This window comes from Berghia stephanieae, chromosome 13, assembly GCF_034508935.2.
Source record: "Berghia stephanieae isolate SIO BIC M18660-M18661 chromosome 13, UCSD_Bste_1.3, whole genome shotgun sequence".
Classification (NCBI taxonomy): Eukaryota; Metazoa; Mollusca; class Gastropoda; order Nudibranchia; family Aeolidiidae; genus Berghia; species Berghia stephanieae.
The window spans coordinates 4,397,338-4,412,337 of NC_088372.1; the positions used below are offsets into that span (position 1 = coordinate 4,397,338).

General features: G+C 35.8%; 1 protein-coding gene across 2 annotated transcripts in view; it reads left to right on the forward strand.

Moving 5' to 3' along the window:
* Positions 1-9,437, forward strand: part of LOC144958541 (DNA primase small subunit-like) — a 24,930-nt gene extending 15,493 nt beyond the window's left edge. Inside the window, exons 10-14 of one of the 2 annotated variants that reach the window (XR_013642453.1) lie at positions 742-811; positions 1,432-1,499; positions 2,129-2,227; positions 3,599-6,093; positions 6,637-9,437. Coding sequence is in view for 1 of the 2 variants with exons in the window: in XM_078890587.1 (XP_078746713.1) it covers positions 742-811; positions 1,432-1,499; positions 2,129-2,227; positions 3,599-3,618 (257 nt within the window). In the remaining variant the exon portion in view is untranslated. Of the gene's footprint in view, positions 1-741; positions 812-1,431; positions 1,500-2,128; positions 2,228-3,598 lie in introns of both variants that reach the window. The other variant, XM_078890587.1, reaches the window with a different exon arrangement.
* Positions 9,438-15,000: the final 5,563 nt, after the last annotated feature.

Consider the following 15,000-nt stretch of genomic DNA (forward strand, 5'->3'; position numbering starts at 1 on the left):
TGCTGGGTGCTGGTTCCTGACCTCCCATAGTGGGCAGGGGGGTACATACTGTGTCTTCTATCCCCTATATCTGTTTTCCAACGTGCCTTCTGTCTTTGTCTTGGAATGAGATTGCTTGGTTTTGTCCTGGCCCTAGCTGAGAGGGAAACAATCGAATGTTTAGTTAGTTTTGGGAGATGATATTTTTTTTCATTGTAAATCATCTCTCTGTTATGCACTGTATTATGCTTTCTTTATATTATATATTATGATTTGTAAAACATTTGATTGTGTTCCTCTTAGCGGGGACCTGTGCTTGTGTCTGGATGAGACTTAGGTGATCTCAAACTAAGTACTTTGATAGAGTGCTTTTGGCATCTACACCTGTTTCTTATTTGAACCAATTCCCCTTTGTCTTCCCTTTTCTTGGATGCTTTATTGTAATTCTAGAACTTTTTACTATCCCATTTTCTTCCTTTTTACTGGCGCTGATATGACCTTAATGTGTTGCAAGCGCTGTAAAACCCTTAAAAACATTTTTAAAAACATCAATCAAACGTGGCAAGTACTAACTTAAGGTCTTGTTCTTGTTGCTAGTAAATTTTCAAATGTTTTTGATTTTTGTTTCGTATTGAATCAACATCATATTTTTTTTCCATTTTTTTTTTTATCACACCCTATATATTTTTTCTTTTATTTGTGAAATTATTTATTATATATTTACATGTAAATTTACAAAGTTTATTATCCTTTTTGTTCCAGGTAAAGTGTGTGTCCCTATGGATCCCAAAACAATCAATTCTTTTAATCCAGACACAGTCCCAACCATCAGGTAAATAAATCAATGTTAGCAAAATTGTTTATCTCGTTTGTTCTTGTATTCGTGTTATTAATCGTTTAGTTTTGTTCATGTTTGAATTTTGTGTTGTTGTTTATTGTTTTATTATTTATTTGGTTTCATTTTTATAATTTTTAAAAAAATGTAATTTAAGAAATTTTAAGACAGATTCAATACCACTTCTAATATATTACTGCTTTCACTACCAGTACCACCACTTGTTTAGTCTTATAATGAATTTAGCATGATTTTCTCTTTTGAATTGAAGATTATTTTATTTATTTTTTTTGGTATAAGAGTAAGAATTCAGCCATTTTAAGAGAAAAGGAGCAAGCAATTAATTTATTGCTGCAATAAACAATTTGAGCATCACATTCTTAACTTAAAAGAGAAGTTTTGCACGGAAGAAGACTCGTTGAACGTCTACTTATATAAATCTATTTTTACAGCAATAGGAGGTGACCTACATAGTTTATTTTTTTACAGTTGTTCCCCTTACTTAGTCACTATTTCAAGTTAATGTTTGGTGTACTGTATTGAGATTTTATTCAATCAATCCTGATGTAAAAGATTACATTCACAATCTTTTGATGTTTTGTTTTTTTTTTTTTCAGTCGCCTGTTGGATGAACTTGATAATATTGAGAGAGATGAAAAAGATGAGCAAGGAAAAAGGCAGAGAGGTTAATTTTTGGGGTTTTTTGGGGGTTTTTTTCGTTGTTGAAATTATTATATAAATATATATACATATAGATATATATTATATATAATTATGATACACTGTGAAATAGAAGGTGGTAGGGAGTAGCATATTGTAGCATGTAGACCTATCAAACACACCCTCTTCCCCCCCCCCCACCCACCCACCTCTAATAGAATTTAACTTTAATATGAAAAAATTGTTTGTCCGACTAAGTAGTCTAGTGGAATTACACTCAGCTTTGGAACAAAAGATCCAGGGGTTCGAGTCCCACTCTGAGCGGTGCATTCTTGAGTCCTTGGAAAAGGCTCTTTACTCACATTCTCTCACTCTGTTTTAAAGTATAAAATGAGTAACTGGCTGTTAACAGCATTGTCTCTGTCAGAAATACAAAAATAGTATTATCTCCTAACAGCCATCATGTCTCGTCCTACATGTTAAGTGTTGCTGTTGGCTGGGGACCTCTTCTAAAGCACTTTGAACTTGTTTAGTTGATCTTGCGCGATATAAATGCTCTAGTGTCGTTTTTGTTTGGGTTTTTTTTTTTTTTTTTTTTTTTTTTTTGTCTGTTTTCACGATCGTCTCAATGGAATATTTTTCTCTCTCCACTAGATTATCGCAAAACAAGTCTAGGCCCGTATTTGGATATCTTTGAGTCTTTCCTCAAAGGTTTGGAGGAATCTCGTAAAGGAAGTCACATTAGCCAAAGTGGTAAGGAAGTGCTCAGATGTAAAATATTAACAATCTTTTTAGAAAAAAAACACAATTGCAGATTTGTAAAATATCTGTTAATATTTCTGCTATTGTTTTACTCTTTTCATCGCATCAGTTTTTACTTTATATGTAAACGCATATTGACTTAACCATCTCCTTACCACCTACAACAAAATCGTACAATTGTTACGACACAATCTCCATTTTTTTTTATTCAGATTTATTTTGTCCATCATAAATTTTGAAGAATGATCTTTGTTTAATAAGAACATAATGTTGTTTTATAGAGAGTTGTTTTTTTTAGTTGAAAAAAAATAATTTTCTGTTGGATTAGCCTGCCATTTTCGGAAAACACTGAAAATGATCGGTAAGGAGAGAGTTTAAGGCGCCATTTTGACAGAGGTAACACGAATACCAGCACATCTAGCGGGTCCAAAACAAGGTCATAGGAGCACAGAACTAATATAGATATTTTAGAAGAGGTAGAGGATCGAGCAGGAGGACAGGAACCACTGTTGTCAAGAGTCAAAAGAAGGAAATTGTCATGGTTTGGACACACTGAAGAATGATCTTTGCTTGATTAATCAGAACATAATGTTGTTTTATATAGAGCTTTTTATGAGTTTAAAAAATCAATTTTTCTGCTGGGTAAGCCAAGCCTGTCATTTTGGGAAAATACTGAAAATGATTGGTAAGGAGAGAGTTAAAACTTAGGTGCTGTACGTTCTGAAAAAAAATTCTCAGACAATTTTTTTCGGTTGCTACTTACAGGTCTAAAGATGCTTCTCTGAGATATAAGGTCCATAGATAGATCTTGAGTAAATACCAATTTGTATACCATTAAACTGACAGTGTTATTTACTTGTCATCCTTTGGACCGAATGGAAGCGAGTGTATTCCAAAGTACTTTTCAAATGTTCTCAATAATGATTTTCTTTGCTTTGTATGTTTTCAAAATAGTTTTCCAGATGAGAACACCCCTCCCCTTGGAAGGTCAGCTCAATATTAAGTGCGGCTATGTGGTCTTGTGGTATGACACTCGCTTTCGGATTGGAAGGTCCTGAGTTCAAGCCTCGCTCAGCTCGTAGTTGAGTCCTTGGAAAAGGCTCTTTACTCACATTCTCTCACTGTACTCAGGTGTAAAATGAGTACCTGGCCATTAACAGCTTTGCCTCTGTCCGGAAAAAAATTGTAGTATCGCCTAACAGGCATCAGTCGTGTCTCGTTCTATGTGGTACGTGTTGCTGTTGGTCAGGGACCTTTGGTAAAGCACTTTGAGCACAATTGGTGGATATTGTGCTATATAAAAGCTCCAAAAAATCTACATCATACTTTAACATTTTTTCTCTCTTTCTTTTTTTTCTCCAGATGTCAAAATGGAGTTTTGAGTTTGAAGCAAGTACAGATACGAAACAAGATTACAACAGTGATAATTTGATTTACTCTTTGTTTAAACTATTTTAAAGAGATTGATAAACATGGACCTTAAATGTATATTATTATACGTATTGGCTGTACTCCTTCCTGTCTGGAGGTTTATTTATTATCATAAAAGATAAACAGACAGACATCCAATGAAATTGGTTGGTTTGTAGGTGGGTAAATAGGGCAGATGCTGGGCAGGGGGTACATACTGTTTCTTCTATAACCCTTTATCTGTTTTCCAACATGCTTTCTGTCTTTGTCTTGGAATGAGAACTTGGTTTTGTCCTGGCCCTGGCCGGATTCCTAGCTGGGAGGGAAACAGTCAATTGCATAGTTATTGTTTTGGGAGATGATATTTTTTTCCTTGTAAATCATCTCTCTCTGTTATGTATTATTATATTTGTTATTTTTAATGTATAATGTAAGCATTCGAGTGTATTCCTCTTTGTTGGAATTTTGTGTTTGTGTCCAGATGAGACTTACAGGTGATCTCAAACTAAGTACATTGATGGAATATACATCTGATCCCTATTTGTTCCCAGTTCCCCTATGTCTTACTTTTACGTAGGTGCTTCAATTGTAATTCTAGAACTTTTTACTATCCCATTTTCTTCCTTTTTACTGGCCACGGAAACGAAAAGCCGTGCCTTTAGTTGTTCAGTGAACTCAACCTGACCGCATGCCTTACCACCCAGTCAGCCCCCTTCGCCTTTGTGGGGGCGTGACCTCGGGGTCACGGTAACAATTACCTGTTGAATGATTGTTACTCACAGTCATTACGCGTGTTTGTTTACTTTGTAAACCCGCTATCCCAAGTTTAATATGGTCATGAATGCAAAGAAATTTACAGAAAGAAAATAGTTAGAAAATAATTGGTATAATGATATAAATTTGATTTTCATAGTGTTAGTTGAAAGGAAGTTATTGTTAATTATAAATTACTAATATTTTGAGAAATAATTAACTTATTTTTAACTTTACCCCCAAATTGCAAAAACACGACACAATCTAATGCAATAAAAATTGGTTCAATTTAAAGACAAACATTATGAGAATTTACTTACGTCGTCTCTAAATGGACTTGTCAATCATTCCATAGTAATAGCCGTTTATATTTGGGATACAGTAATTGTTTCGTAAAAGTCACCGAAGTACACAATGAAGACAATCTTTTCTCATAGTTTAAAAAACAGAAAACATAGATAATTCCAAACTCCGTGGTAGTTTTAAACATAAACCACAATCGTACATTTGTACAAAGTGTAAATTATATATATCTGACTTATGTGTGTATGTGTATGACTGCACAACTGTCTGTCGGCCTGAGTGTATGTAGGTATCTGAGTTGTATTAGCATCGTTTTTTCAAGACGTAGAGAAAGGGAGAGGAGAGAGAGAGAGAGAGAGAGAGAGAGAGAGGCTAAATGAGGGAAAACACGATTCTCAGGAGAGGGAGGGTTTGAATCCAAATTCCTGCTCTATTATGTCACTTTTATTTCAGTCAAAAGTCTCATTATAACTTCAAATTGTTTAGGTGTCTCTACCTATCTTATACGTTGTAAACTGTCCTGTATTGTTTCCTGATAATTTAGTTGGTCATTTTCTGTCGTTCTTGTCTAATCTTATCTTCTTTTCTGGTACATGAGACTGTAAGTCAGGGGTAACTTGAAGAAGACTGGTCGTCATTATTGTCTGTAATTGTGCTGATTCGTCCCTCATTGAAACTGTTCTTTTCTCGATTTTACCTATTGTAGAATGTAATGCCTCTCCTCCCTGTTCCCCTAAAAGCCCTAATCCAAATCTGTATTTGTCAATAAAAGGGGCGCAGTGCTTCTCAAGTATGTGATGTTTTGGGAGAAGTTTTTCAGGGGAAATAACTGGCCATATAATGATTTATGGAACCCTGAATGTGTTGTAGATCATCAGTTTTGATTGGTTTTGTATGTGAAACTAATTCATGTACCTCACTAAACGCATCGTTGATGTGTTCAAAAACCTCTCTTATATCATGTGCGAAGTCAAGAATGCCGGTGTCTGTGGTGTAAGATGCTGTAATTTTTGTAACATTGTCAGTGAGTTGTTGGTATACTTTGTTCTTTAAATATTTATGACAATGGTTTCCGATAAAACTTCTACTGTGGTAAAATTGTGGGGTGATTGCATTTGTTTTCAGAATATCATCAAGGGTGATGCATACGGGTCCACATCTTTCTGTGAGTTCCTCTTTTTGTAATGATGAAAGCTCACTCTCTATTGCTTCTAATTTTCTTCTCCATTCCTTCTTTTCATCTTCTAAATCGGCAAGTAACAAGTAAGAAGTGTGATCATTTAATTTATTTGTTAAATCTATATATCTCTGCCAGTTTTTTCCGTACTTTTGAAATATTTTAATTTCTTCATTTTCATTATTTACTTCATCAAACAATAAACGATCCCTGGGTGGGGTTCCCTACCTCCACAGTAGGCAGGGAGGTACTTACCGTGTCTTCTATCCCCGTATATCTGTTTTCCAACTTGCTTTCTGTCTTTGTCTTGGTGTGAGATTGCTCGGTTTTGTCCCGACCCTGGCCGGAGTCCTTGACTGGGAGGGAAACAGTCAAATGCATAGTTATTGTTTTGGGAGATGATATTTTTTTCCTTGTAAATCATCTCTCTGTTATGTGTTATTATATTTGTTATTTTTAATGTATAATGCAAGCATTTGAGTGTGTTCCTCTTTGTTGGATTTTGTGCTTGTGTCTGGATGAGACTTATAGGTGATCTCAAACTAAGTGCATTGGTGGTATGCTCTTGGAATCTACATCTGATCCCCATTTGTTCCCAGTTCCCCTATGTCTTACTTTTTCTTGGGTGCTTTAATTGTAATTCTAGAACTTTTTACTATCCCATTTTTTTCCTTTTTACTGGCGCTGATATGACCTTAATGTGTTGCAAGCGCCGTAAAACCCTTAAAAACAAAACAAAAACAAATAAACGATCCAGTTTGTCCACACTACATTCGAGTAACTTGTGATGTCTTAATGTGATGCCTGACAAACAGTGTAGATATGGCGGACATATTCTGTGTAATGGAATGTCAAGAATGGGTGGCTGGATACTGTTATTGTATGAGTGTGCAGTTTTCTTCAAGCCCTTTCCGTGTTCTAAAAACCTATTGTAATCACGATGAAGAAGAGACCAATTTCGTAATTGTGTATTTTCTATTTGTAAATTTTGTATGTCTCTTTTCTTTACAAAACACCACAGACATGGGTATGCACCACAAGCACCTGAAAGACCATTCATTTTTGTTAAAAAGTCATAATCACCAAACAGAAACAACCTAACTTTTTTCCCTTTCCATTTAAAAAGATTCAAGTCATACAGCTGTCTTTTAATGTCTTCAAAAAAAAGTTCTAAATTTTCCCTAGAATCCCTAGTCCTTGCCATTGCAACCATAATATGATTGTATTTAGAATTTGGATTTTCTCTATTTATTATGGCCATGCTGAGTTTAAAACTGCCTTTACCGTGGTCACCACCGACTTTGATCCAGATTTCATTACTAGGGATGGCCCCGTTATACCAAGTTAATTCGTTTTCAAGTTTGTCAAGCATTTTGGTAACAAAATCTGTAAGGCATTTTAATTTCACCATCGGTGTTTCGACAGCTTTTCCACTTGAATCAGTAAATGGTTTTCTTTTAATTTCTAAGTCGTCGTCTGTCAGTGTCTTCATCAGATGTCGTTGTGCGTGTTCATTTGGAATTTTTATCCCGCCTTGTCTTAAAAATTGTCGCAATGTCCTCTCCTGTGACCACGTCAATCCCACTGTCTCTTTCATCGCCAAGACAAAGTTGGAATGTTTGTGTTGTTTATGATGCCTGCAGTTTGGCAAATGTTTCGCCGTATTGGAAGTGGGTTCTTTCTTAATTCATGTGATTGTTGTGTTTGTAATGCTTGTGATGATGTACCTGCTATATGCTTTCTTATGACTGTTAGTGCCTTTGAACGTTTTCTTCGTGTGGGAGATGTGACATGTGAAGATGAAGTTCTGTGCTTTGGGATTTTCATGAGATATAATGGTTGTCCTTTTGTTTTTAACTTGATAATGTTGTCTTTTGATTCGGATAGTTTTTGCTTGACAAAATCTGTATGGGTCTTTTCGTCTGACTGCGTTGTTTCCTGTGTGTCTGCTTTGAAGATGGGGGATGTCGCAAAGTCTTTTGTCTGTGGTTTGCTATTTTTAGGAGTCGATGTGAACATTATGTCGTCTGTCCTTATGCTGGTGTCAGTATCTTTAGTTAGATCAATTGTTGAGATGCTAACATTGTCTATTGTGATTTCTGTGGTGATTTCTGTGGAGTGTGAAGAATTTGTGTCTTGCGTTGTTTCTAAGGTTTGAATGTCACTACATTGCCTATCTTTAATGCAGCCGACTCGTATGTTTGTATATGTTTTGCACACATTGCACATTGTAATGTCACTGGGGACAAAATCTGTCCACAAATGCTGACTGCTCTTTACAATAGTCCGGGAGTTTATTAAAAACTGTTCTCCTTTATATACTTTCATGTTTTTTATTCTTTTTACACATTTGTAACATATCACTTTTGAATGTGTTGTTTCTAAGTCTTTTCCAATGTCAATATCAAATAACAAAAGTATTTCACATTTGAAATCATTACACAGTAATCTTTTGCGATTACGTTTTTTTTATTTTTGAGTGAGTGCTGTATTACCACATACTCTACAAAGTTCGTTTAAAGATTTCAAGTGGGTCTCTAAAGTGTGATCCATTTTACCTGTATGTGCATTGCAAGAAAAAAAAATATTATAAAATATTAAAAGACAACTCCATAAAATGGTTTTAATCATTAGAAAGCCCAGAGAATGTTAAATGCGCCCATATAACTTTTTAAAAAATTGGTCGTGTCAAAATTTTAATATTAATTTTTTAAAAAAATAAATAGCTCCTGTAATTGATTTTATTCATTGAGTTTTTCAGATGTAAATAACTAAAGAACTAATCACAGCAGAATAATGAAATCCAGACACAAATATCAAACGAGAAAAATGCAGTTATATCCAAGCTTTGAAAAATATGTTGTGAATCTAGAAGAGGAGTGGTAGTAGACTGAAAACAGGAAACGTCGTTACTCAATTTATATGTTTTTGGAACGTAATGCATTGTATGCAGCTTTACCTGCAGGATTGACCGCTTGACCCTGAGGTCACCCTGACCTATAGCGTGAGTAAAGGCTCGCTCAGGCACGTAATTCGTGGGTGTGTGGCGCTGATATAACCTAAACAAACAAATTATTCACATATTCATATTACTCATGCCCTTGAATGAGTGCATGTACTGAAATCTTTGTAAAAGTATTACGTCTCTTGTTGCGTGACAAACATTGTGAGCCACATTTGGGAGGGATGATGACTTAGCATGGCTAGTCCAAATGTATGTATTTTAGTAATTTATTAATGTCTTTATTGTTTGTTTTTTTTTTGTTGTTGGCTGAAGAAGGGTTTTGAGCCCGAAACGTTCCATGTTTTGGTATTTTGTTCTTTTTTGAAGCTGTTATGTTCGTTTTTGTTTATTACTCTGTGTTTTATAAATAGCTGGATGGTGCCTTTTCTCTTGGATAAGTACCCTGCGCAGGTTGGTTCATTTTTTTTCATCATTCATGTAGATGGGAAAACCGTGAGTGGATATAGCCACGAGTTGTTTAAGACTGTCAGTTTATTATAGCTTGTACCCTATTTATGTATTTATATATTGAAATAAAGAAAAGGAAAAATGGAGCAATGACATCGTGTTCGATTTGTTCTGGGGGGGGGGGGGTGTGGCACAGCAGTATGGTCTTTGGCCTAATACCAGAAAGGTACCAAATTCGACTACCCGCTGTGCTGTATGTCCTTGAGCAAATCATCTCCCTCCCCACTAGCTCACTTTGCAGTGCAGTACGACTACTGATGCCTGGGTTATTTCAGTCTTCCTTTGTCGAAATAGGACCCTAAAGTCAAATTTATCCTTGGGGGATCAATAATGGGAATTGTATTATTTATTTTTTTTGTTACAAGCATGTTTGTAATAATTGAAACCTGTTTTTTGGGTTTTTTTAAATTAGTTTCTTCGATGAAGAGATTGTCAGACTAAAAGCTTTCCTGAGACATGATAGTAAGATTGCATGATCAATAGTGTCGCTCTCTCAATGTGTTATAAAATATACATTTGAATCCTTCCCAACCTCCCATGGTGGGCAGGGAGGTACTTGCTGTGTCTTCTATCCCCTCATACCCGTTTTGAGGGAGTTTGGAGTTTATCTTCAGCAAGTCCAATTTCAAGGGAAACAACCTTTCAGTTCAAAATGAGTGATGGTTAAAAGTACAGTAGCCTCCCCTGGTCATTGAAATAGAGTGATGAAGTGAACGACATGATAAAGAGAGTCTTACCAACGCTCACATACTAGCAGGTCTGATTACCAAACGCAATTATGGGCTTGATTTGACGTTGTTGTAATGGACAATGCTTTGCGTTGGTTTGAGAGTATGTATTTCCATGACAACAATGAGACCTGGGTGGGGATCCTGACCTCCCATAGTGGGCAGGGAGGTACATGTTGTGTCTTCTATCCCCCCATACCCGTTTTCCAATTGTTTCCTGTCATTGTCTTGGAATGAGATTACTTAGTTTTGTCCTGATCCTTGCCGGAGTTCCTTGGCTGAATGTATAGTTACAGTTTTGGGAGATGATATTTTTTTCCTTGTAAATCATCTCCCTGTTATGCATTGTATTGTTTAGTTAACATATTATATTATATGAATTAGTAAACATTTGAGTGTGTTCCTCTTAGTTGGGATCAGTGCTTGTGTCTGGATGAAACTTTTAGGTGATCTCAAACTAAGTACTTTGACGATGTGCTCTTGGAATCTACATCTGTTCCCTATTTGAACCAATTCCCCTTTGTCTTACCTTTTCTTTTGTGCTTTGTAATTCTAGAACTTTTTACTATCCCATTTTCTTCCTTTTTACAGGCGCTGATATGACATTAATGTGTTGCAAGCGCCGTAAAACTCTTAAAAACAAAAACAAGCAACAATGAGACCATAACAATTGTGACTGGGTGGGGTTCCTGACCTCCCATAGTGGGCAGGGAGGTACATACTGTGTCTTCTCTCCCCTCATATCTGTTTTCCAACATGCTTTCTGTCGTTGGCTTGGAATGAGATTACTTGGTTTTGTTCTGATCCTGGCCGGATACTCTAGCTGGGAGGGAAACAGTCAAATGTATAGTTAAGAGTTTTGGGAGATAATATTTTTTGTCTTGTAAATCATCTTTCGGTTATGCACAGTACCTATAATGTTTTGTTTACATATTATATATGATTTGTAAAACATTTGAGTGTATTCCTCTTAGTAAGGACCTGTCCTTGTGTCTGGATGAGGCTTTTAGGTGATCTCAAACTAAGTACTTTGATAGTGTGCTCTTGGAATCTACATCCGTTTCTTATTTGAACCAATTCCCCTTTGTCGCTTACCTTTTCTTGAGTGCTTTAATTGTAATTCTTGGTCTTTTTACTATCTTCTCTTCTCTCTCCTCTCTCTCTCTCTCTCTCTCTCTCTCTCTCTCTCTCTCCCTCTCTCTCTCTCTCTCCCTCTTTATCTCTCTCTCTCTCTCTCTCTCTCTCTCTCTCTCTCTCTCTCTCTCCCTCTCTCTCTCTCTCTCTCTCTCTCTCTCTCTCTCTCTCTCTCTCTCTCTCTCTCTTTCTTCTAGCCCCCTCCTATCTAAATATAGCCAGGCAGAGAACAAAACCCTATATGACTACAACTACAACAGACCCAAATTGATTCGCACCATATCCTGTGTACACACACAACAACACAGCCAAATCCCTAAGTCAAATATGTCCCCACGTCCGTTCTACTTCCGTCATCCGTAGATTCCAAGCCCCTTATATATTGATTGGTAAACATAGACGTCAAAATATGGGTCTTAGTGTCGGGCTATGAAGTTAACGATGGCTAAGATGAGAGTTATTTTAATCAATCGATATTTGAAGGACGAGTTTTCTGACCCAAATTTAGAAGCTTGTTTAAGTGTTTTGGTTGGTTGTTTGTTTGTTGTTTTTGTTTTGTTTTTTTGTTTTTTGGGGGGGGGGTTAATTTTTTTTTTTTTTTTATTTGGGTTTTTTTGTTTGTTTGTTTTTATTGTTTTTGTTTTTTTTGTTTGTTTTTTTTTTAGAGTATGGCAAAATAACAAAATTGCTCGATAAAAATTCAATGTATTCGAGTATTAGCGCCAATTCAATGATTAATTTACTCGGGAACTCTGGTCTTGAATAATTCATTAAACAAATCGTGACATTTCATGACTGACAGGAGTATTAAAACTAAAATGGTGTTTTTCCTAGATTACGTTTTGGTTTTAACGACTTGACGGTTCAGTAATTAATGTAAATTCAATTAATTTGATTAATTGAGCAATTTTAGATGCTGTTTCTGGCGTGTTATTTAGATTGGGCTACTGTAAAATCTATGTATTTGTCATCAATTTGAGACAAGTTTTATGAATTTGGAGGCCTCGTTCTATCTATTTTGACGCTGAGAGCGGCCGGGAGTTGGAAACATAAATAAATGCTTAGATTTTGATAGAACGATATTGATGTCACTTGGCTCTCTGTAATTATTTATAGCCAGCCATTTCTATGACTAGTACTCTTTATTAAATGGTATTAACCAGACTATAAACGTTCAAGGTTACACATAGTTTTGTGTGTTGGTATCCGGCTGGCGGATGTTATGAGTTTTTTTGGCTAAACGGACACAGAGATAGCTAGTCGGCATGTATTCACGTCAGCCATTTTCTAGCCCAGTGGGCATTCTGAAGTACGCCGCCTACTACTACTGGAGCGTTTCTTTGCCTTTTATCATGCGTTTACAAGGATGCAGAACAGATCAGTTGGGGTTTGTTTTTGGTTTTTGTTTTTTGTTGGTTTTTTTTGGGGGGGGGGGGGGGGTGCCATCCACGTTTATGAGTAACTCTCACTTTTCTGTATTATCCAGACTATAAAAGTTCATGTTTTTGTGTGTTGGTCCGTTATACTTCCGGATGACAATGTTGTGAGTTTCTTAGCCAAACGCATACTATCAATACGTCAGCAAAGCCGGAAAACAGATCAGTTGTTTTTGGTTTGTTTTGTTCTTTGTTGTTTTATTTTTTTAATTTTGGTGGAATTTGTTGTTGTTTTTTTTTTGTTTTTTTTTTTTGTTTTTTTTTTTTTTGTTATGTTGCTGTTTTTTTTTTTTTGTTTTTTTTTTTTTTGTTTGTTTGGGTTTTTTTGTTTTTTTTTTTGGGGGGGGGGGGGGGTTGTTGTTTTGTTGGTTTTTTTTTTTTTTTTTTTGTTTTTTTTCTTCATTGATATATTGATAAATAATGTTCATTTTATTTTCAGGAACACTTTGTCATGGTCATTGTTTATTGTTTATTTATTCGTGGAGGAATTTGGTTGCGGCACTGACTGCTCTTGTCACCTAATCATAATATTGATTATATTATATATATCATTCCATAATAATATAATACAAAGGCTTTTCAGTCTCAGCAGTTAACACGTTCGAGTCGTCAGACACTTTCTTGGCTTCTGAGACAGGACAATGAGTTTTATTGTCTGATCGATAAGTTGGCTTACTTCTATTACCTTAGAGGTAAGGTGACGGCTGAGAGGAGTAACGATAGACAGGCTTTGAGCGTAGCCATCGTAAACTTGTAGCCTGACACTGACCTGGGCCTTCGTAAAGTTATGGCCTGACACTGACCGTGGCCTTCGTAAAGTTATGGTCTGACACTGACCAAAATTGAAGTCAAAATGCCAGTCTTTGACCACAAAAGAAAACAAATCGTGAGTTGTATTCAATAGTTCAACCAATGAAATAACTTGTTTCCATGAGCTCTACTAACGACAACTTACTAGACGGTGCAAAAACCTAAAAAATGACGTCAAGTAATTAGCTATAGATAGTATGCGCTTGGCTAAGAAGCTCACAACATTGCCATCCGGAAATATAACGGACCAACGCACAAAACTATGTGTAACCATGAACTTTTATAGTCTGGATAATACAGTTAAGTGAGAATTAGACACTCATAAACGTGGATGGCAAAAAAAACAATGACAAAAACCTGACTGACATCAACTTCATTCTATCTATATATAGGTATAGGAGACTGGACAGATTCATATACAGACAGATAGATAGATAAATAGACTTATAGATAAATAGGTATGGAGGTAGGTGTAGATAGAAAGATAAATAGGTACGTAGATAGATGGTTAGAGAGATATGTAGGCAAACAGATAGATAGATATAGATAGAGAGATAGACAGATAGAGAGGTCGATTGTAAGCGATCTCATCTAATTTTTAAAAAAAAACAACTCCAACAACGCTTTTTGGCATCTTAATTGGTTGTTTGTTTTTTTACCTCACCAGGGGCGACATTGTCAAAATGATGATTTCATCTGTGAAGTAATCTGCGATAGATAAATGGCTTGTCAAAAGGGTAGCAAGCAATTATTGCTATTGTTTGCTTAACGATACAGAAACCGGGAAAATTTCCAGGCTCCGAGGGCCCCTTTGGCTCTTAAGGAGTATTTTCCTAAGTCTCATTAACTGGGTGGGATTCCTGACCTCCCATAGTGGGCAGGGAGGTTACATACTGTGTCTTCTGTCCCCCTATATCTGTTTTCCAATTGCTTTCTGTCTTTGCCTTCGACTTAGAATGAGATTACTTGGTTTTGTTCTGACCCTGGCCGGAGTTCTTGGCTGGGAGGGAAACAGTCGAATTTATAGTTATAGTTATGGGAGATTATATTTTTTTTTTTCCTTGTAAATCTCTGTTATGTATGGTTATTTCTTTTTCTTTCTTTTTTTTTTAACATATGATTTGTAAATATTTGAGTGTATCTCTCTTAGTAGGTTCTTTTTTTTAATTGAGCTTTTATATAGCGCAATATCCACTTAACGTGCTCAAAGCGCTTTACATCTTGTGCTGGTGTCTGGGTGATACTTTTAAACTACTTCACTGATAGCGTGCTCTTGGAATCTATAATATAGATTCAGATATTATCTGTTTCTTATCATTTGAACCATTCCCCTTGTCTTACTTTTACTTTTTCCGCAAGTCCTTTTAATTGTACATCTAGATTGCTTTCACTTTCCAATTTTCTTCCTGTTTACTGGCGCTGATACTGATATAACCTAAATGTGTTGCAAGCGCCGTAAAACCCTTAAAAACAAAAACATGTCTCATTAAAAAAAAATGATAATAATAAACAGAGAATGAAACAAGAAAACTCGGTAATGA